Source organism: Muscardinus avellanarius (genome assembly GCF_963383645.1).
Source record: "Muscardinus avellanarius genome assembly, chromosome: 20".
In the NCBI taxonomy this organism is placed as follows: Eukaryota; Metazoa; Chordata; class Mammalia; order Rodentia; family Gliridae; genus Muscardinus; species Muscardinus avellanarius.
Genome location: NC_137806.1, coordinates 26,318,670 through 26,341,170, shown reverse-complemented (window position 1 = coordinate 26,341,170; position 22,501 = coordinate 26,318,670). Strand labels below are relative to the sequence as shown.

Here is a 22,501-nt window from a genome sequence, read left to right as displayed (position 1 = left end):
AGCTAGTGGAGACCTCCGGAATGTTGACTTGCTACAGATTACAGACAGTCCTTGTGGTAGTGTATTCCACATATGTCTTTCTCACCCTAAATCCCATATTATAAAACAACTGGGTCCCTCACTACGGTGTTTGCTAAGCACATCTACTAAATGCACTGTCTCAGATTTGGGTTATTATAAACTGGAGCTAAAACACATTGATTAAGAGTTATGCTAAGTTCTATTTTCCAAACCAGTCTAAACCTGAGAAATGAAATACATCCTAACTGTAGGATAACTCATTCTTAGTAAAGTTGGTGGGGGTAGAAAAGTAGAAATAATTGGATGGAAAGATATTTTACTATCATCTCTCAGATTATTCTAATTTTTTTATCTCCTCCGAGTTTTCCTTTATACACACACATACACCCTCACATACCCACATTTCAGTGAGTAATTGGTTTTTTAAAAGTCTCACAAGGCTACTTAGCCACTTTGAGAAAATGATTATTAAAGAAAACCTTTTTTTTTTTATCTTTTCTTCTCTCTGTATTCCAGCCCGGGGAGGAATTTTTTCCAAAGGATGCCGATGGGAAATTGATCTTAGAGGTAGTTGACATCCGTGAAACGTGGGAGGTATGTCAATGATAGACACTATGAGACACTGAAGCGAGATAGAAATCACTGGATGGAAAGTCAGTAGAAATGAGGCTCTGCTCCCTCAGGTGTATGATCTTAGACATTTCTTGAGACTTCTCTATATTTCTGTGTCCTCACTATAAAATGAAGAATTTGAGCTGAGGGAGGTCTAATATTTTGTCTCAGTGTTCTTTGCCCCACACATCTGGTCTTGGATGTAAGCCTTATGAAGGGAATCAGCAGAAACAACCTCAGGGGGAATTAGTACAATGTCCTAGGACAGACAAACACACTCTTAGAGAAAGGGAAAAGTTGCCATCTGACTCAGCAGATGTGACTGGCAAGCAGGGCGAAGCCTGGCCATATGTGTCTCACGTATACATTTAATCACCATTCTAGGAAAGAGGTAGCAACAAACCCTCTACTAGCAGAAAATCTATGTGCTGCCCTTTGCCCTTGACTATAGCAGTATGTGTTTAAAAACTCTACCCTGCCAAGCAGCAAAATAGGTACCACGACAGTGAAGGGTGTTGAAGAAGGTAAGGAGAGACTTAAAAACATCTTGAGGGGCTGGGAATGTAGCTCAGAAGTAGAGTTCTTGTCTAGACTGTTCAAGGCTCTGGGTTCAATATCCAGTACTACAAAAATAAATTTTATTTTATAGAATGTAATTTAATTTTATTGTTATTTTTATACAAAAATAAATATTAAAAAAATCTAAAATGATCATCTCAATGTATATCCATCGACCTGAATGTGCCTGTAATAAAATTAAACAGATACATATGTGTGAACGGCAATAAAGTACATTAGGGAATAAGAGATTTGAGAGATAAATCAGTTTGATTCAGTTAAATTGTTACCTAAGTTAAAATAGATTTTCTGGTTCTGGAAAGTCCAATATCAAATGAACAGGAAAAACTACACTAAGGGTTTATCAGACATTTTCTTCCTCTCCAGGCCATGGAGAAGTGCAAAGATGCAGGTTTAACCAAATCCATAGGGGTGTCCAATTTCAACCACAAGCTGCTGGAACTGATCCTGGAGAAGCCAGGGCTCAAGTACAAGCCCACCTGCAACCAGGTGAGCCCTTAGCCCACGGAGGCTCTCCTAAACCTTCTCCCTTAACTAATAGTTCTCATGTTTCTGGCTTGATATTGATTATGTAAATGCTAGTTTCTTATACTAAAATAGAAAATACCAGGAAAAGATCAGGTTGGGTGGACAGCATGATTTCCTTATCATTCGAAGGTGGATTTGAAGTTTCTATGATGCATTCAGGTGGAAATGTTGAGTTAAAAATGGTAACATCAGTCTAAAGCTCAAGTGGTGGTCAGAGCTGGAGACACTGATTTCTTTTGTTGCTTCATATCCAGATGGCCACTGATCTCACAGAAACAAAGGAGCTCTCCTAGGGGAGTTGGAGAATTAAAAGGCTTGCCTAATGTGGTGTATCACACATAAAATCCCAAGACTAGAAGGCTGAAACAGCAAGGTTCACGGCCAGCCTCAGCAATTTAGTGAAAGTCTCCACAACTTTGTGAGTCATAGGAGGAACTCTAGATTAAGATGGAGAAGCTGAGTGTGGTGGCTTGTAATCCCAGGATTTGGGAGGCTGAGACAGGAGGATCATGGTTCGAGGACAGCCTCAGCTACTACCTAGTGAGACCCTTTGCAACTCAGTGAGAACCTGTTTCAAAATAAAGAATAAAAAATAAGGCTGGGGGTGTAGCTCAAAGGTAGAATGTCCCTGGATTTCAACCCCAGTACCGCCAAAAAAAAAGAAGGAAAAATTATTGATGAGCAAACAAAGCAACCTAATCAAGGAATATGGGAGAGGAAAGATGTAAATTCCCAAATGTATATGACATATATTCATAAATGTATTAAAGTCAATTAGTAAGCCAAACATCAGAAGGAGGGAGGAAGTGGGGAAAGGCTAAATAAGTGACGTGTGCTTGTGTGCCTCTACCACCTTGTACCCCATTAAGATAAAAAACTAACAAGAAAGAAAAATAGAGAAGTAAATGGCATCACAGTCAACTTGAAAGGCTGAGTCAGAGGTTCAACAAGAAGACAAAATAAGCCGGGCGTGGTGGCGCACGCTTGTCATCCCAGCATTCGGGAGGCTAAGACCTGGAGGATCACGGTTCGCGGACAGCCTCAGCTACTTAGTGAGGCCCTCCGCAACTCAGTGAGACCCGGTTTCAAAATAAAGAATAAAAAATAGGGCAGGGGGTGGAGCTCAGAGGTCAAATGTCCCTGGGTTCCATCCATAGGCCCGCAAAAAAAAAAAAAAAAAAGACAAAATAGCTGGAGTTGCCAGATTGCCAGATGGGTAGAGGGAAAAATGAAATAAGTGTGGTATCTGCAAAGCCAAAGAAAGAGGGCAGAAAATAACTAAGCCAGAACAGGGCGAATGCTGTGAAAGATTGCAACTTACAAGGAAGGGATAAAGTTGCTGAATTGAAGGACTGAATGAATTTACAGGACTTTGGCAGGGGCGCTAATAGAGTGCTGAGAACACTGGCCAACAGTGGAAGGCAGGGGAGAATGAACAGATACACACAAGAATTAAATATTAAAGCCAGATATTGGAATATTTGCCTATAATCCTAGTACTTGTGAGGCTGAGATAGGAAGATTGCAGGTTTAAGGTCAGCCGCAGCAACTTTGCCAGGCCTTTTTTTTTTTATAATAAAAATAAAAAGCTGGGCATGTGGCTTTCAGAAATAAGGCCTCTGGGTTCATTCCTCAGTACAATAAATGAATAAATAAATAAGCGGGGCGTGGTGGCGCACGCTCATAATCTCAGCATTTGGGAGGCTGAGACCAGAAGATCATGGTTCACGGACAGTCTCAGCTACTTAGTGAGGCCCTCCGAAACTTTTGTGAGACCCTGTTTCAAAATAAAGAATAAAAAGTAGGGTTGGAGGTGTAGCTCGGAGGTTCAGTGCCCCTGGGTTCCATCCTCAGTACCGCAAAAATAAATAAATTAATTAATTAATAAACTATTTTTTTTTAAAGAAAGAAAATAGGGGAAAAGAGAAATAATGGAACAAATTCAAGGTTGGTCATAGAATAATAATGATCAATGGTGCTATATATGCTGTTTAAAATTCTATAACTTTTTAAGATTTTTTTATTGTTGCAAGATTTCAAACTGCAAAAACATAGAGTAGCAATATAATGATTTCCTTTCAATGCACCCATCATCATGCTCTTTTTATTTTCTTTTGGGGACTGGGGATTAAACCCAGTTGTTTTCTACCTCCAAGTCACACTACCAACCCTGTTGTATTTATTTTATTAGAAACAGATTCCACTAAATTGATGAGGGTCTTGATAAGTTACTAAGGTATGCCTCGAACCTACAACACTCCTTTCTCTGCCTCACAAGTACTGGGATTACAGGTATATGCCACCAAGTTCCGCTTGGGCATGCCTTTCTTACATTTTCTTTCTAAAGCATGAGCTGATGAAGACTCAGTTTACAGAACTGGAATCAATCATTTCTGTAATACATTTTGGTTTCTTGCAGTAGACAATATACATTTTGAGACTACCATTTGGGAACAAGATATTTTAACTGTACAAAACCATAAATAAAACAGTAAAATTATTTCATCAGCCTAACATTGATGGAATTTGAAGGTACTGCAGAAGATACATGGGAAAAATCATCTATCTGCAAAAATTTCAGTAAATACATGAATGTGATATTAGACATTTTCTCAAAACACTTTGAAAATATGCGTGGATTTTTTTTTCAGCTCATGTATTCTAATAGCTTTTATTCTTGGAAAATTACAGGTGGAATGTCATCCTTATCTCAACCAGAGCACGCTCTTGGAGTACTGCAAGTCCAAGGACATTGTTCTAGTTGCTTACAGTGCGCTGGGATCCCTCAGACACCCCAAGGGGTAATGAGAATATCAAAGGGCTTACCTGTGTCCACAACTCTGTTGCTGATTAAATACTTTTTAAGAGCTTAACTTTTTTGGGGGGAGTACTACTGGGGGTGGAACCCAGAGGCTTTCTACCTCTGGGCTATACTCCCAGACCTATTTTATATTATATTTGGAAACAGAGTCTTACTAAATTGCTGAGAGCTTCACTAAATAGCTGAGGTTAGCTTTGAACGTGTACAATCCTGTCTCAGCCTCTCAAGCGCTGGGATTACAAGCGTGCGCCACCACTCCCGTCCAAGAGCTTAACTTTTAACATTAGAAATACTTTATTTATTTATTTTATTTATTTATTTATTTATTTGTGTGTGTGTGTGTGTGTGTGGTACTGGGGTTCCTGGAAGCCCTTCTACCCCTCCGGGTTACACTCCCAGACCTATTTTTTATACTTTTTTATTTGAAAACAGGGTCTCTTAAACCAGCACGGCTGGCCTCGAACCTGTGGGATCCTCCTGTCTCTGCTCCCAAGCGTGGGGATTACAAGCGTGTGCCACCACGCCCAGCAACATTAGATACACTTTAAAACTAAAGATGTCAACACGGTAGTGTAATGAATTCTCTTGTTGCATCTCTGAGCTTCAATGTCACCAGTGTTTTTCATTCTTAATTTATCTATGTCTACATATTCTCAATATCACACTAGACATAATTTTACATAACTTATGTTTATTTATAAAGCATGTATTTTAAGGTAACTCATACATTTATTTATTTTTATTTTATTTTATTTATTTATTTATTTTTTGTGGATCTGGGGATGGAACCCAGGGGCATTCGACCTCCGAGCTACACCCCCTGCCCTATTTTTTATTCTTTATTTTGAAACTGGGTCTCACTGAGTTGCAGAGGGCCTACGTAGCTGAGGCTGTCTGCAAACCGCAATCCTCTGGTCTCAGCGTCCCAAATGCTGGGATTACAAGCGTGCGCCACCACGCCCGACTCTAGCTCATACATTTATAATGCATATATCCCAGTCACACAATTTTAACAAATGAATGTACTATATCCTTCTTGTGTTATTAAAACTGTCTTATTTACCTATATCATTTACAAAGCAGAAAAATAATATGCAGTATTGCGTTTATAAATGAGTTACTGAGAATGATTTTCTTTCATTAGTTTTGGGACCCTCTTATGCAGAAAGCAAGTAGAGAATATATTCATGAAAAAGCCTGTCTGACTTTCATTTCTTTTTCTTTTATTCTTTTATTGATGTAGAGTAATCAGACATCATAATGAGATTCAAAGTGATGCAAACATGCATGCACACATGGGCTGGTGTATATTTTCTTCGGTATACCCACCCCATCTTCATCCCCCTCCCCATGTTAGTGATTGGTAGAGAAAACTTCTTGTGTAGACTGAACCCTATTTGAACCATGCCCTTCTTTAATCCTCAATTTCCCCTTCAAGGCCTCCTCCAATTCCCTTCCACTGTTCTGCAGTTCCCTCTTCTCATTTGACTAAAATTCCTTTCATTTCAAGTGGTGACATTTGTATGCAGGGCCCAACACGCCATTCGATTCTTCAAGGGGCATAGGTAGCTAAAGTCACTTCTAGGTGCATTGCCACCTTAGTAACTAAAAACAAATCAAAACAAAATGTGAAAGAAATAGGATTTGCTTCAGCTGGGCATGGTAGTACAGGCCTGTAATCTCAGTTCTCTAGAGGCTGAGACAGGAGGATAGTAGACTTGAGGCCAATATGGTAATTTAACAAGACTGTATTTCAAAGTTAAAAATAAAAAGGTCTGGAGGTGTAGCTCAAAGGTAGAACTCCAGGTAACACACACCCACAAGGTTCAATTCTAAGTAACACACACACACACAAATAAAAATAAAAAATAGATTATATATTTTGATGACTCTAAGAGATATTTTATTTTATCCTATACTTTTTTTCTAATGTGATGTTTAAATGTAGAAAACAGATTTTTAAAGAAATTATTAATGACAATAAAGAAAGTTTCTATCTACCAGGAAATTCATCTTATTACTTCTAAGACAATTTCTACTGACCTTTAGGCAAATACTTTTCTGAAATTTTTTTTTGGGGGTAATTCTTAATGTAGTTTGACCCGCTCTACTGTTTCATATAAAAGAAGTCATGTAGCTAGACATAGTGGTACATGTTTGTAATCCCAGTATGTGGAAGGCTGAGGTGGAGGAATCAAGTCCTCCTCAGCAACTTAGCAAGGATCTCAGCAACTAGTGAAACTTTGTTTTACAATAAAAGACAAAAGAGAGCTGAAGTTGTATCCCAGAGATAGAATGCTTCTGGGGTCAATCCAAGTAACACAAAAAAAAAAAAGAAAAGAAAAGAAAAGAAGAAGAGAAGTCATATATATTCTTTTATGTCCGGCTTATTTCGCTCGGCACATCTGTGAGATCCATCCAGGTTGTAACAAGCATCTGTGGTCTATTCCATTCCATAGTGATCCTCCCTCTTCAGTGATTTTTCTTTCTATGGTTTCTGTTGCCATGGTCAACTGTGGCCTGAAAATATCAAAAGAAAATTTTCAGAAGCAAATAATTCACAAGTTTTTAATTGTTCCTTAACCCGAGTAGTATGATGAAATCCCATGCCATCCTGCTTGGTTTTACCCCAATGCAAATCATCCCTTTGTCCCATGTATCTACAATGAAGAGCTACTCACCTTTAGTTACTTACTAGTTGTCTGGGATATCTGATTGACTGTCACAGTCAATTGAAGAATTTCAAACAACCCTTACTTTACTCAATAATGGCTCAAAAGTGTAAGTGTAGTGGTGCTGGTGACTTGGATTTGCCAAAGAGAAATTGTAAAGTAAGTTTAAGTGAAATGTGAAAAGTCTAAATTTAGTGCAAAATTAAAAAAAAAATTGTAGGTTAAGGTTGATAAGGTCTATGGTAAGAATGAATATTCTGCCCATTATGTTTTGAAGAAGGAAAAAGAAATTCAAGCTGCTTTAGTTCTACTTCAGACTTAAAAGTTATGGGCGTAGTGTGTAACCCAAAGTGTTTGGTTAAGAAGGAAATGTCATTAGATTTCTCTATGTATGAGTAAGAAGATGCATGGTACCTAGGAGTCTCGGTGCTATCTGTGGTTTCAGGCATCCTCTTGAGGTTTTGGAAAATCTCCCCCGAGGATAGAGGGAACAACTGTATTATTGAATATTCTGTTGTGTGAACACATAGACCACAAGTTGTTTTTCTATAACTCTATTTATGAGGAATTTCGTTGTTTCTAGTTGCTGCAATCACAAATGAATCTTTATGAATATCCTTGATTCTTTTTAACCATACTATATTATACTTACTCCTTTCAATAGTTTGGGGAGTTTGGCGGGGGAAGGACAAACAATATACTCTAGATTTTTCATCCTAAACCCTTAATATCTGTGTATATATACATCTTCTTCAGGGTAGACCCAAATAGTCCATATCTCTTGGAGGACCCAGTCTTGAAAGCCATTGCCAAGAAACACGGCCGTACTGCAGGCCAGGTTGCCCTGCGCTTCCAGCTACAGCGTGGGGTTGTGGTCCTGGCCAAGAGCTTCAATGAGAAGAGAATCAAAGAGAACTTCCAGGTAAAGGCTCCACAGTGTCTATTCAGAATGAGGCATGGGGGGTTGTACTGAAATAATCAAATTACCTGGGTCATGAACTATGTCACATTTCTTCCCATGTATCTCTCCCTTGTGTGCTACAGCAAGCAGCTCAAAAGGTGGAAAGGAAAAGCACTGAACCTGGAGACGTATGATTTACTGACTTTGCATTACTGTAGTCAGTTTTACAACTCCTTCTATATGCTAAAGATTTTTTTATTTATTTATTTTTATATATTTTTATTGGTGCATTGTAGTCAAACATCACAATGAAATACAAGACTTATGAGGATATCCAAGCACACATCATCCAATTAGCCTTTATCCAATCCCCATCCCCCTCCCTCAATCCCATGCTTGATTTAGTAGTTAACTTTGATATATTTATTATTATTATTATTATTATTATTATTATTATTATTATTATTATTGGTGGTGGTACTGGGCTTCCTGGAAGCCCTTCTACCTCTGGGCTACACTCCCAGACCTATTTTTATATTTTTATTTGGAAACAGGGTCTCTTAAGCCAGCATGGCTGGCTTTGAACCTGCGCGATCCTCCTGTTTCCGCCTCCCAAGCGCAGGGACTACAAGCCACCACGCCCAGCTACATCATGTATTTTAAAGAGATTCCATATCCCCCCATCCCATCCCCACTGATTGTTCACCTTAATTGCTCCTCCACAGGGCTCTTTCTTCAACTAGATTTCCTCCTATTCCCCATTTCTTCCTAGTTTTTGCATATTAGGGAAAGCATCTGATTTCTTATTTTCTGTGATATTTCTCTGTGTATGCCATATTGCAAGTTCCGATGCCACTCTCGAAGGCCCTGGCATCAGCATGGCCACCCAGCAGACTCTGATCCCAGCCTCGCTGGCTCCAGCACCAGCCTTGTCTCATGGCAGGCTTCGATCCTGACCTTGTTGGCCCCGGCACGGCCCCTCACCCCTCCGCAGGTTCCAATCCCAGCCTCTGAGGCCCCATACACTAAAGAATTTTAAATACCCTGGTTCCTATCCTCCATCTTCTCTACCTAACAAACCTCTATTTGTGTTTTAAGATTAAATCCAAATAACATTAGCTGCCTTTTTAAACCAATGGAATATCACAACACATTTGTTTTTACCTCTGTAGTAATTGGCATGTCTCTGTTGAGATTTTTTCTTCATAACTAAAAAAAAAATTTTTTAATATGTCAATGTGCTCTCTGGATTATGAGAACCTATGTATAGTGATTTTCTCTGGCTATCTTCTATCACCTTTATCCCTTGTAGAGCTGGTAGCAGAAAAGAGATGAGATAAAAATTTACAGATTAAACAAATTAATAAGTCCGTGATTAATGTTATTTGTGGTACTGGGAAAATCCAGGGGCATTTTGCTACCAAGATACACTCCCAATGCCTTTTATTTTTAAATAGAGCCTTACTAGGTTGCTAAGGATTTCCTTAATTCACTGAGGCTTATAACTAAACTGCCATCCTTCTGTCTCTGCCTCATAAGTACTGGTATTACAGAGAGTGCACAACAATACCTGGTTTAATATTATTTTTAAAAAATATTTTACATGCACTCCATTATCTTAGATGAATTAATGATCTTCTATATACTTGCTTTGAATCCATAAAAAATCTAAAATACTGTATAAGCTTCTTTGCATTTTAAGAAGGCAGATAAAATTTAATCAAAAAGTCAAATAATAGATAATTTTTGGAGAATCTTATAAAGTATTTGCTTCTGAAACTAGTATCCTTTTTATCTTTTAGTGGTACTGGGGGTGTAATCCAGGGGCTTTTCTACCTCCAGGCTATACTCCCAGACCTATTTTATATTTTATTTGGAAACAGGGTCTCACTAAGTTGTTGAGAGCCTCACTAAGTAACTGAGGCTGGCTTTGAACCTCTGTGATCATCCTGTCTCAGCCTCCCAAGCACGGGGACCACAAGCGTGCGCCACCACGCCCAGCTTGAAACTAGTATCTTTTTTTTTTTTTTTTTTTTTTTTTGGTGGTGCTGGGATTCCTGGAAGCCCTTCTACCTCTGGGCTACACTCCAAGACCTATTTTATATTTTTTATTTGGAAACAGGGTCTCTTAAGCCAGCGAGGCTGACTCCGAACCAGTGCGATCCTCCTGTCTCCGCCTCCCAAGCGCAGGGATTACAAGCGTGCGCCACCACGCCCCTGCTAACTACTATCTTTTGATTAAGCTCATCAACTCATAAAAAATTATAGACAAACATAATTCGTATTGATAAACCATTTAGATACTTTTTCATTTTATTTTCAATTCAACTCAGCATGTCAATACAGATTCTGAAGACAACCATATTACTTCTGGAGGATAATTTTTTAAGGTGAATGACTCATGAATACATGAATGTGTGGATAGATAGAACAGGTAGATGGATGACAGTCAATCATATAGATAATAAATAAGTGAAGAGGTATGTCTCTGGAAACATATAAAACAGATGAATGAATAGATAAGGACCTCAATTTTTCCATTAAGTTTTCTCCTGGATAAAATAATGGGATTAAATATTTCACTAAAAATATCTCTGCTATTCTAATAAAGAACTTTTCATCAGGGACTATAGATTGTCAAATAATAATAGAGCTGGATTTAGGAGAGATTTATTCAAATGGAAAAATTCCTTGAATATACTAAGACCCATGTGTCTTGAAGATCAGCCAGACATGTTCTATTTTTAAAGTTAAAAAAAAAAAAGATGGAAATAGATAGTGTTCCAGGGTTGGGAGAAGCACACATGAAAGTTAATCAAGGAATGCTTTTTTCTCAAGTCAATGGGTGTGTGTGTGTGTGTGTGTGTGTGTGTGTGTGTGTGGTGGTACTGGGAGTAGAACCCAGAGGCTTACACTCCCAGACCTATTTTACATTTTATTTGGAAACAGAGTCTCACTAAGTTGCTGAGAGCCTCACTAAGTAGCTGAGGCTGGCTTCGAACCTGTGCGATCCTCCTGTCTCAGCCTCCCAAGCGCGGGGATTACAAGCGTGCGCCACCACGCCCGGCTCAAGTCAATGGATTTTTGAGGAGAAGTTGTCTATTCCTAGGCTTGCTTCATTTCAAGTTCTAGGGAATGATGAGGGGGAAAATCAGCACACTTTAAGTTTGAAGGCAGAAATCATTTTATCCACATTATTGCAATGCCTATTATTAGGAAATAAATATTTGGTTTTAAGTTCTTTATCTACTGCAAGGATCTCACTTAGACTTGGAATTGATGGGTTGTATAACTTTCGTTTGTCTGGTAGAGCAGAAGAGAATAAGGTTGGCAAAGGATGAGGGGCAGAACTCTGGCAGGAGTTCTGTGGCCCAAAACATCTGGAAGCCCATGACAACAAAAATCCTTCCCTTAAAACGATCCAAGCATCCTGCTGCCAGCATGGTGGCACACATCTGTGGCCCCAGTACGAAAGGTCCAAGACTAGCTTCAGAACTTAGTGATATTTTCAGCAACCTAGTGTGACCTTGTTTAAAAAAAAAAAAGATAAAAGGGTTGAAGGTGTAGCCAGAGGTCGCAAGTCCCTGATTCAATCTCCAGTAACACACACACACACACACACACACACACACACACACACACACACACACACTCACACATACTCCTTGCTGCTTTCCTACCTCAAAAGACCTTATATTCCCAGCCAACTTCTATGAGGAAATGTCTAATGTGATTTTTTTCTTTCCCTTCAGGTTTTTGACTTTGAATTGACTCCAGAGGACATGAAAGAAATTGAAAATCTCAACAGAAATTTCCGATATAATAAGTTGCTATTGTAAGTGACTTTTAGATAGCTTCATGGGTCATTTTCTGTAGCATGCCGATTAACAGACAACCAAAAATTCCCTAAACTAGAAAGTCACAAGTGATTCTAGTTATAGATGAGAAACAGGACCTTCCCTGTAGAATTGAGTGGAGGGGTTTTCTCCGAAGCTCATAATGAAAACCATCTGTAAAACTGCCAAAGCTTTTTCCATTCTGAACTGATTTGTTTTATGCCCTTGTTCATTGGACATAAGTACTGTGGTGATGAGCTAATATATATTAAGGGGCATGTGATTCATTTTAAAATCAAAAGAAAAGTCAGTCTCAGTGGTCCACACTGGAAATCCCATGTAGTCAGGAGGATGCGGCAGAAAGATCACACATTTTAGTATATAGCCTTGACAACTTTGAGAGATTCTATCACAAAATAAAAATTTTTAAAAGCCGGTGGCGCAACTCAGTGATAGAATATTTGCCTATCTCCAGTAATACAAAAAAGTAAAATTAAGATAGAATATATTATTTGCGTGGATCTTAGAAAGAAATAAAAATAAATAAACATGCTGTTGAATGACAATCCATTGAAAGGAAAAATTAGGAAGATAATAAGAATCAAAAAAGGGGCAACAAATAGAAATGCTACTTTCTGAACAATATCTTTATGAATCACAACAGAAAAGATCATCTCATTTTTTAGGGATAATCCATCGGGCTACGTTTGAAGTCCTCAGTAAATCAGAAGTTCTTTGATGGAGGACCCTGTCTCACTGCGGGTGCTCAGCATGTGTTGATTGAACAAACAGTGGGAAAGAGCAACACAGTCCTCCCTGCCACCATTCTTACGATCTAAGGACATGAGCTGCACCCAAAGGAGAACTTGTCACCACAGCCTAGGACATTTCTCACCCCCCATAGAACTGCATGTGCTTTGGATTTACACACATGTGATCAGGGGAACTGGGGCATGTGTTTGCAGTTTGCACATAGGGAGGCAGCTGAGTGTGTGTGTGCTCAAGTAGAAACAGGGACATGACTGCAAACTCAGAAATTGTACTGCACCTCAAAGTAGCTTCCATTTCTTTCTCTTCTCTCTCTCTCCTCTCTCTCTCTCTCTCTCTCTCTCTCTCTCTCTCTCTCTCTCTCTGTCTGTCTCTCTTTCATTCTCTCCTTAGTACATTTAATTACTCCTGTCTCATTTACTGTGAAGCCTTCTCAGAATATGTTGAAATGGAAAGTTTTTTTTGTTTGTTTGTTTGGTTTTTTTTTTTTTGGTGGTACTTGTCGCGACCCTAAGGCTCTGACCAGCAGAGCCTAGGGAAGAAACACACGAACGCCGATTTGCTGATGATGCTTCCTCTTTAATGCTTCTACTATGCACACAGCAGGCAAATATATATCAGTCTCATAACCCCTCCCTCATCACTCCACCAACCCCAAGCTTCCCACAGCTAGGGCATGCACATTTCTAACCCTCTCATAGGTGGTAGCACGAGGCGCTGTGTCACTGATCATCCGTAGGGTGGCTGATAGGGCTCACTGCGCAGGCTCAGGGCACCGCCAGTCTCGTGAGCCTCGTGACTTGGCAACATGCCTAGGCGCCATCTTGAGCCACCGCCCCATCCCGGTCTAGCCGAGCGGGCCCCGACAGGTACTGGGCTTCCTGGAAGCCTTTCTACCTCCGGGCTACACTCCCAGACCTATTTTATACTTTTATTTGGAAACAGGGTCTCTTAAGTCAGCGCAGCTAGCTTCGAACCTGCGCGATCCTCCTGTCTCCGCCTCCCAAGTGCGGGGATTACAAGCGTGTGCCACCATGCCCGGCTTTACTGGGGCTCTTTTTTACGAAGTACAAAGAATGAAACTCACAGACAACAGGAAGGTGAGCAGGGGTTTACTGTGAAGAGAAGAGGGAAGGGGGAAAAGGCATCCATCCTCACTGGCAATGGCAACTCTGGAGTCTGGCAGCTGTCTTCTGGACACTCCTTGGGAGTAGCCAAAGCCACGTGCCATCAACTGTAAACTGCTTTCTCCAGAAGTTCATAAGATCTACCAAAGATGGGTGCAGCCCACCCCTAGGGCCCTCATTCGGCCTCAGTGTCCAGTGCGTGTCTTTTCATCACTACCCAAGGGTTGCCTGGGCCAAGTGCCACCAATCACACACAGCTTGCTCTCAGAGCCACCATGACCTGCAAGAGAGAGGAAAGCTCCCAGAAGACAACAGTTCTCAGAATGGATAACTGTTTAGAGTGGCCAGTCGATGGGTTTATAGACTTCTTTGAGACTCCTTTCCACTTGGGCTTTCAGAGACAGTTTCCTGGTACTTGCCTAGTGTCCATCTTTGAGTCTCCTCTCGATTGGGTTCCAGATGCTGTGTCCTGGACTCTCTGGGAAATATCCTGGGATAGCTTATCAGCAGGAACAACTGGAGTTTTGTGAAGCTCTAATAACTCTCTCAGGAAGTTTCTGATTTCCTTACCACTTGACGTTCGGGAGGTCTTGTCTTTTCAGACGTTTAGGAAGTTAGTATCTGTTGCCTCTCAGGAAATAAAGTTTTCCCACCGTGGCCTGCTAGTCTGATCTGCCTACCTCTTTGTACGTCCTCTAAGTGTCACTTAGGATTACAATAACTTCTAAAAAAAAATTGTGTGACATAAACAAAATCAAATGCAGATAATTTTCATGTGTTCGTCTCTCGAGGCTTCAACCACATAAACAAAGTAACAGTGCAGTTCTAACAGCACATTCTATTCTTTTAAATGGTGCATAATTCTTCAAGTTATAAATTATAATACATAAGCAGATAATCTTAAAGATACATTACTTATTACTGAATTTGCACACCCTCACTTTGACAGCATGGAGAAAAAGTGTGACTAAACCAACACCCCTTCTTCTCTTTTAGTACTAAGGGTCACCCTTATGATCCATTTTCTGAATAATACTGACTGTGGACCATTGGCCATCCCTGCCGGAGTGTATTTGGTGGAGGTGATTGAGAAGCAAAGCCTGAAGTTTCAAGCCATTTGCCTTACCTTTTCTCGTATTAAAATATAACAAACGCCTTTGAAATTCATGAGACTTTACAAATCATATTTTAAATCAATGAATCATTTGATCCTGTTCATGAGATAGTATAGGGACACCAATGTTCTAAATGTTCAGCGTTCCAAAGCTAGGGAGCAAAGCATAAGTGAATGTTTCCTGTTTTTAAAGAGAGAGGAAAGCCAATGCATTGACCATCACTCTCTAAGTCACTGTTGAACCTGGACTGCGAAGCCAGATAGATGAGACGGACTAAAGTCTTAATGCAGTAGTCAACTTATTCTGGGGCGTGCAAGGTTTATATACCCCAGAGGGACCCAGGAGGTTATTAGAAGTTACAGACTATGTGACAGCACTATGCAGTATAACACAATGGATTACATTCTCAAAAATAACCAAGTCAAGGTCTTCTACAACCACGTCTGGTTACAAAGAATATACATTTTTTTAGGGCTAATCGATTAAAACACACTAATTTGGCAGAAGTATGAGACCACAGCCAAGGCCACATCTTGGTCCAAGACACACTGACTGAAAGTCCTTTGTCCTTCTTGGAGCTTCCTCAGGAGACTCAGTGTGTTCCTTCATAAGATGATTTCATTAGCCCATGTACCGACACCAATGCATATTATTTTAAAGGACTTTCTTCCTTTCAATTTATTTTGTCTTCTCTGAGATACTGATTTGAAGTAATTAAAGAATAAAATATGCAGTTTTAAAATAAGCCAGGCCTATTTTTTGGGGGGTGCTAGGGATTGAACCCAGGGGCATTCTGCCTTTGAGCTACATCCCCAGCCCTGTTTTTTATTCTTTAATAAAAGTTGTGGAGGGCCTCACTAATTAGCTAAGGCTGGTTGTAAAACTGTGATCTTCCTGTCTTAGCCTCCCAAGTACTAACTAGGATTACAAGTGTACACCACCATCCTTAGCTAAATAGGCAGTTTTAGATAGAAAATAGTTTTTTATGTGTTTAACAAATACAAATTGAAGAAAACACATAAGTAAATTTTAAGATCAAATCTAAAACAACATATTTATTTTAAAATATAAGTGCTTCACAATGAGGTTCTTTCTGATAAAGCAATTTATATAAATTAAAATCTTTTTAAAATAAAAAAGTTTGATGCATTTTTTGATAATTTCTTTAAGCAAATGTATGTTTGTGTTTATGCATGCTTTTTAAAAAAATTAGAATCTTCTTCAACATATGGACTATACAATACTCTTTTACTCAACACAAGTATTTTCCCAAGCTTATATTCAATATTTCCAGTATACTTTACTTATCCAAAAGAAGTGATTCATATTAATTTATTTAATTTATTAATGATCAAATAATTTGGGGCATTTTTGTTAGTTGGTTGTATCTATTGTTATTTCATTCTTCTGGTAAAACTTTATTGAATACCTTTTCTTAGACATTTTTATTAATAAACAAATTTGAAAGAATTAAAAATAATTCACATGTACATGTTTTCAGTCTAGTGAAAGTAAACTATGAGTGAAAATAAAACTTCATTTCAGAGAATTTTCTAACTACCTGTTGGGAGATAATTCTGCCTGGTATCTCACATTTCTTTACATTTTATAAGTAGACAAACTGAATACACTTCTGTTTAGGGCATGGGATATAAACAAACTTTTAGGAACTCTTAAACAACTTATTTTAACATGCCGGCATAGAGCTCAGACAAAATAACTCGAGAATTTGTCCAGATATGCCAGCTTATAGCTTGAAAAACTTGTCTGAACATGTCAGCAGAGGGCTCAGACCAGCATGCCTGTGCCATAGCTGAAAATGGACACGGGGGTGGGGCCAAAATGGTGACAGTGAAAGCTTGTAGTGGCCAAATAGGACATGTATTCCTCTGAGAAACCCCAGACACCAGGTTTTGGTTTAATATCTGATTGGGACAACATACGGAGACATTTCCAGCCATGACTTCCTACCTAAAATATAATAGAGAAGAGACAGACCTAAATGGTGGTGGTGGCGGTGACCAGTATTGGGGAGAGGCAGGCAGATTCATCCTAATCTACCCTGAACTGTTGAGGAAATCTTCCTGAAAGTAGACTGCACCTGCCCCACATGCTCAAGAACTCTGGACAACATACTATGTAAGAAAAATAAATGTTCGGAGCACATCAGAGGGAACCTCGCATAGCTGGGTCAGCCTGTGCACCAAACAGCCTGGGAGACAATGGCACTCCTGGAGGCCGAATAGTTTATACATCCCTCTGAGAAACCCTGGACAACAGATTTTGATTTAATAGCTAATTGGAACAATATAGAGAAACATTTCTAGTCATGACTTCCTATCTGAAATATAAGAGAGAATGTGGAAAATGGCGGAATTAGAGGCAAGATGGCAGCGTGGCGCCCACCACTACAAGAAAAGTGATTTTTGGAGGGACATCCCAGAAGAGATCAGAAAGCAGATTGCTCCTGCCGCACATGCACAGGAATGCTTAATAACATACTCTAGTATAGACCAAGAAGGCAGTGGTGGCAGCCAGTATTCAGGAGAGGCAGACAGATCCAATCCAATCCACCTTGAATTTTTGAAGAAATCTCCCCAAAAGTAGACTGCTTCTGCCCCACACACTCAGGAACTCTGGACAACATACTACGTAAGAAAAAGTTTCGTGGAGACAGACCAAGATGGCGGTAGCGGCGGTGGCCAGTATTCAGGATAGGCAGACAGATCCCATCCAATCCATCTTGAATTTTTGAAGAAATATCCCTGGAAGTATACTGCTCCTACTGCACATACGCAGGAATTCTGGACAACATACTATGTAAGAAAAATGTCTGAGGCATGTCGAAGGGAGCCCCACCTGTAAGACTGGGCCAGCTCGCTGTGCCAGGCATCCCAGGAGACCTCAGCGCTCATGGCCAATGCACTGTTCTGTGCTGTGCTCGGGGCTAGGGCGTGCCTGGAGCAGCGGATCCCACTCTCCATGGTAAGGCTGTGAGCCTCCATTTTCAGTGGGGAGATAAAATCTATTGCTACTAGGGAATTGGGCTCCCAGCTTCTGCAACTGACATGTGCTGTTTTTCTCCTATTATATATATTTATGGAAGTAAAAGTGGGAACCTTTGTAGACATCCTGCCCACGGGTCTGGAGCCGGCGAGGCCAGGCCCGGAGCCTGTTGTGCGGCAGGCTTGGGACTGGGAACTCCACACCAAAGGGCCAGCAATTCCCTGCAACTGTGTGGCCGGGAAGCACTTCTTGTTACCCTCCCTTCTTCTGTTCTGTTTGAATTTCTACCCAGGATATGTTGGCTTCACTTTTCATTATTGATTTCGACAACCCCATCTTTGCAATTTACTGAAGTTCTTACTTCTCCACAAATTGACTCATGCCTACAACAAACTTCAGGTGACTACTTTCAGATGTTTACTACCTGTAACTGCTTCATCTAGAAAATATTCACTGTAACACACGCTGCCCTAAGTAGTTCTATTGCCCTGTGGTTTCTAACCCACCTCCATTCATCGCATAATTGATTGATCAAGAGTTGAAATCACTTGTTTGTTTTCTCCTCATTCTTTCATTCCCTCTGCCGGTTTACATGTTCAAATCAGGACAACTCATCAATTCAATGAAAGTTGAACAAATTTCACTCACTTTCTAGAAACATTTTTCTTTTGGCCAGATTTGCTGTCAGGTAAAGATTTAGACATGACTAGGCAAGAATCTTTAAAAATTATAACTTTTATTATTTTTTCAGGATGTGACAAAAAGTTAGACCCCTTTTTTCCTGATCTATGATCATCTCTGGCTGATTTCAGGTTGACTAATATCATGGGCTAGAAGTGATATGTCCAGTCTCCAGCATCTCAAAGTCAATAATCATCAAAAAACGGATAATCTGGATGTTCAGAAAAACTGAAATGAGAAACAAATATGACATATTTGGTTTCAGTGATTTCATTTTTATAATGGTAAAGGGATTGATATGAAGTTACCCTTAAGGTTATATTTTATAATTCTGTTTCCTGACCAGTTGTAGAATGTGGTTTTCTTAATTTCATGAGCATGATTTTCTAGTAAATAATATAACAATTATTATTCAATTATTCAAATTATTCAAATTTAGCACACAGAAGACATATAGACAAAAATTCAAGTATATTTTATGCCTTGGCCATATCTGTCTGCAAAGGAAAGCAATATCTCTTATCCCATTCCTTTTCCAATCCCGAATGGAAAAAGAATTATTCTTCTTATGAACTGGTTAAGTACAGATGTTAGACAAAGCTAAAAAGTACTTAAAGTGTCCAGGTTATTAGTAGCAAATTCACTTCCATTTTACAATTCATTCGTTATCCCCTACCTGCTCATTACATCCAACATAGTCTATCAAGCCAGATGCTATGGCCCACACCTGTAATCCTAATACTAGGGAGGTTAAGACAGGAGGGTTGCAGATTTGAGCCCAGCCTCAGCAAATTTGTGAGACTCCAGCAATATAGCAACAGCAGGTTTCAGGCTAAAAGAATAAACTTGGTATGACGGCACACTCCTGTAATCTCAGAATTTGGAAGGCTGAGACAGGATGATTGCACATTTGAGGCTAGCCTCAGCAACTTAGTGTGGCTGTCAGCAATTTAGCGAGGACCCATTTCCAAATAAAAAATAAAATGAAGCTGGAGATGTAGTTTGAAGATAAAATCCCCCTGGAACCATTAGCTGGCAACACACACACACACACACACACACACACACACACAAATATATATATATATATGAAGAACTGGGTGTGTAGATTAGTGTCAGAGGAGCTTTAGAGTCATTCCTCAGTACCACACCCCACACACACACACACACACACACACACACACACACACACACATATATATATATATATATAACTGGGTGTGTAGATTAGTGTCAGAGGAGCTTTAGAGTCATTCCTCAGTACCACACACACACACACACACACACACACACACACACACACATTTTCCTTTAGTTTCACATCTCTCTTCTCTAAAATGTTGTATTCTCTGCATTGTGATCTTTATATTTCAAAAAATCAAAACCAACATTTTTTTAAGTAAGTGAGCTAACAACCCTGAGACAGCATGTTTTCTTTTTAAATCAGGGCTTTCTTCAAACATCGGAAGAAGTTAATGATATTCTCAGACCACAGATAATCAAAGAACTGCATCATACCCTCCTAATTCATCCCTCTATATTAAAAAAAAAAACACTAAAACTGAAAATGGTGGCATAGAAGGAAAAGGAAATGGGGTAACCTATAGACCATTTTTCTCCAGCCGTTTCTGACTCAGCAAGTGAGGTAGAGTGTTAATAGTTAATGTTATAGTGCACACTAAAACAAGTAAAATAAAAATAGCTAAGTTTGTGCAGCCTTCCCCATGTTCTGATACAACAAAATATGTGTGCAGAGGTAGAACACTAAACATATATCATGTAGTTTGGATAATTTTTTTTGTGGTACTGGGGTTTCTGGAAGCCTTTCTACCTCTGGGCTACACTCCCAGACACCTATTTTTTATATTCTTTATTTGGAAACAGCAAAGCCGGCTTCGAACCTGTGTGATCCTCCTGTCTCCGCCTCCCAAGTGCAGGGATGGATAATTCTTGATATGATCAAATGGTCTCACTTTTGTGCTTAACTAGCATTATACAATACAAGTAAAAAACAATGCATTTTATGGTAAAATTAAAGGAGAAAATAAACTTCTTTTAATCTCACTAATACCAGCCATTCTTTGGATAGAAGCAGGGCCTGGTAATGAACAGACATCCACTGAAAAGAAAATGAGGGAAATGAATGTACAAAAGCCATTAAATTGAGGATATCTAGGGATCAATCCAATATTGAGATGGCACTTTCTACCTTGGACCACGGTGTTGATGCTTGATGCAGGTGTTTTTAACAAGAAATTGCGAGGCATGGGATGGAGACTTTATGTTTTCTCTCTTTGCAAAAGCTAGGGAGTTATCTGGACACAAGAGGAACTTTCGATGAGGAAAGAGAAGCCCCAGTGGAGTGGTGAAGAATGCCGAGCAGAGGGTGGTGGAATAACATCGTCACTGAAATTACTTACAAATCAAAAGTATAATATCGTAAGTTTCTGTCCAGGCCATCGAGAATTTTCATATCTTCTGAACCCAGCTGGAATTCAAAAACCTACCACAGAAGTAGAAGATCTCATTATTTTTAGGCTGTGCTGTATCAATTTAGGAAACACAAGTGAATCCAATTGCTGCTGCAGAGTCCATACTTAAAATAGACGAGAAAGGCTGGGAATGTAGCCCACTGGCAGAGAGGTTGCCTGGCATGCATAAGGCCCTGGGTTTGATCCCCACCATCAAAATAAATAAGTAAAATAGATGAGAAGTTTCCAAATGTTATTGGTGATATAAGCAACACACTCAAGGAATGCTAGGTTAAAAAGAAAGGAAAATGCAAGCTTTTACATAATACATTAAAACTCTACAACACTACAGAAAAATGGTATTAAAAGCAATATAGTGAGACCCTGTATCAGAACAAAATAGGAATTGGGATGTAGCTTGGAAGTAGAATGCTATTGGTTCAGTATAAAAGAAAGCAGGGGGGGAAAGAGAGATAGGGAGAGATAGAGATAGAGATAGAGATAGAGAAGAAGGAGGAGGAGGAGGAGGAAGAGGAGGAGGAGGAGGAGGAGGAGGAAAGGAAGGAAGGAACAAAGGAACGAAGGAAGGAGAAACTGGATAAGAAATAGAACTTATCTTAACAAAATCTAGAAACTAAATTTTGAACAATAGCTTTAGTAAGTTTTCTGAATATGATTTAGTAAGTTATCTGAATACAGTTATATTTCTATATTCCATTAGTAAGCAATAGTGAGTCGATGTATAAATATTAAACTATATGCATAGTCAACAAAATGCAAAATAAAACCATAAAAATTAACAGAGTGAAAATTACTTTATCCAATGCCCACATTTCAGAAAAACAAAAAATAAATAGCATTTTCACAGGATTACGCAGACCATCGCTGGCTTAATATTGAATCCAAAATAATTCTGTTTTCTATTTAATCCTAATACCATACAGCCATATTGTCCTTCCTACTGCTATGAGAGCAAGAGGAAAATGGTACAAATACCCATAAATCAGACATGTAACAACAAGAACAGAGAAGTTAAAACTCAGCCTAAATATGTTCAGAGAAGTGACCAAGAATCACACACATGAAAGATACTGTATAGAATCTCTGATGCCTACATACTCTTCATCACCTTTGTATTCTCTTTGATATGATTCTCTTTGAAGCTCTTGGCCAGGACCACAATCCCACGCTGTAACAGGTAGCGAAGGGCAATCAGAGCTGGAGTTTGCTGGTACTTTTTTGCTATGGCACCAAGAACTGGATCCTCCAAAAGAGCTGAGGAATGCTGCTTCACCCTAGGAGAAAAGTTGAGCTCCTGAGATTAAGTATTTATTTTCTGATGAAGCTTCCAAATCAGACTAAT

At 39.4% G+C, this 22,501-nt stretch overlaps 1 protein-coding gene across 1 annotated transcript in view; it reads left to right on the top strand.

Annotated features, from left to right (window-relative positions):
- The window catches only part of LOC308277828 (uncharacterized protein), a gene marked incomplete at both ends in the record, with an annotated part of 82,103 nt that overhangs the window by 8,069 nt on the left and 51,533 nt on the right, over window positions 1-22,501 (top strand). The window contains 6 exons of the mRNA XM_080717220.1: window positions 538-615; window positions 1,579-1,701; window positions 4,432-4,541; window positions 7,990-8,155; window positions 11,887-11,969; window positions 22,302-22,369. Of these exons, the coding sequence (XP_080573346.1) occupies window positions 538-615; window positions 1,579-1,701; window positions 4,432-4,541; window positions 7,990-8,155; window positions 11,887-11,969; window positions 22,302-22,369 (628 nt within the window). The remainder of the gene's footprint in view (window positions 1-537; window positions 616-1,578; window positions 1,702-4,431; window positions 4,542-7,989; window positions 8,156-11,886; window positions 11,970-22,301; window positions 22,370-22,501) is intronic.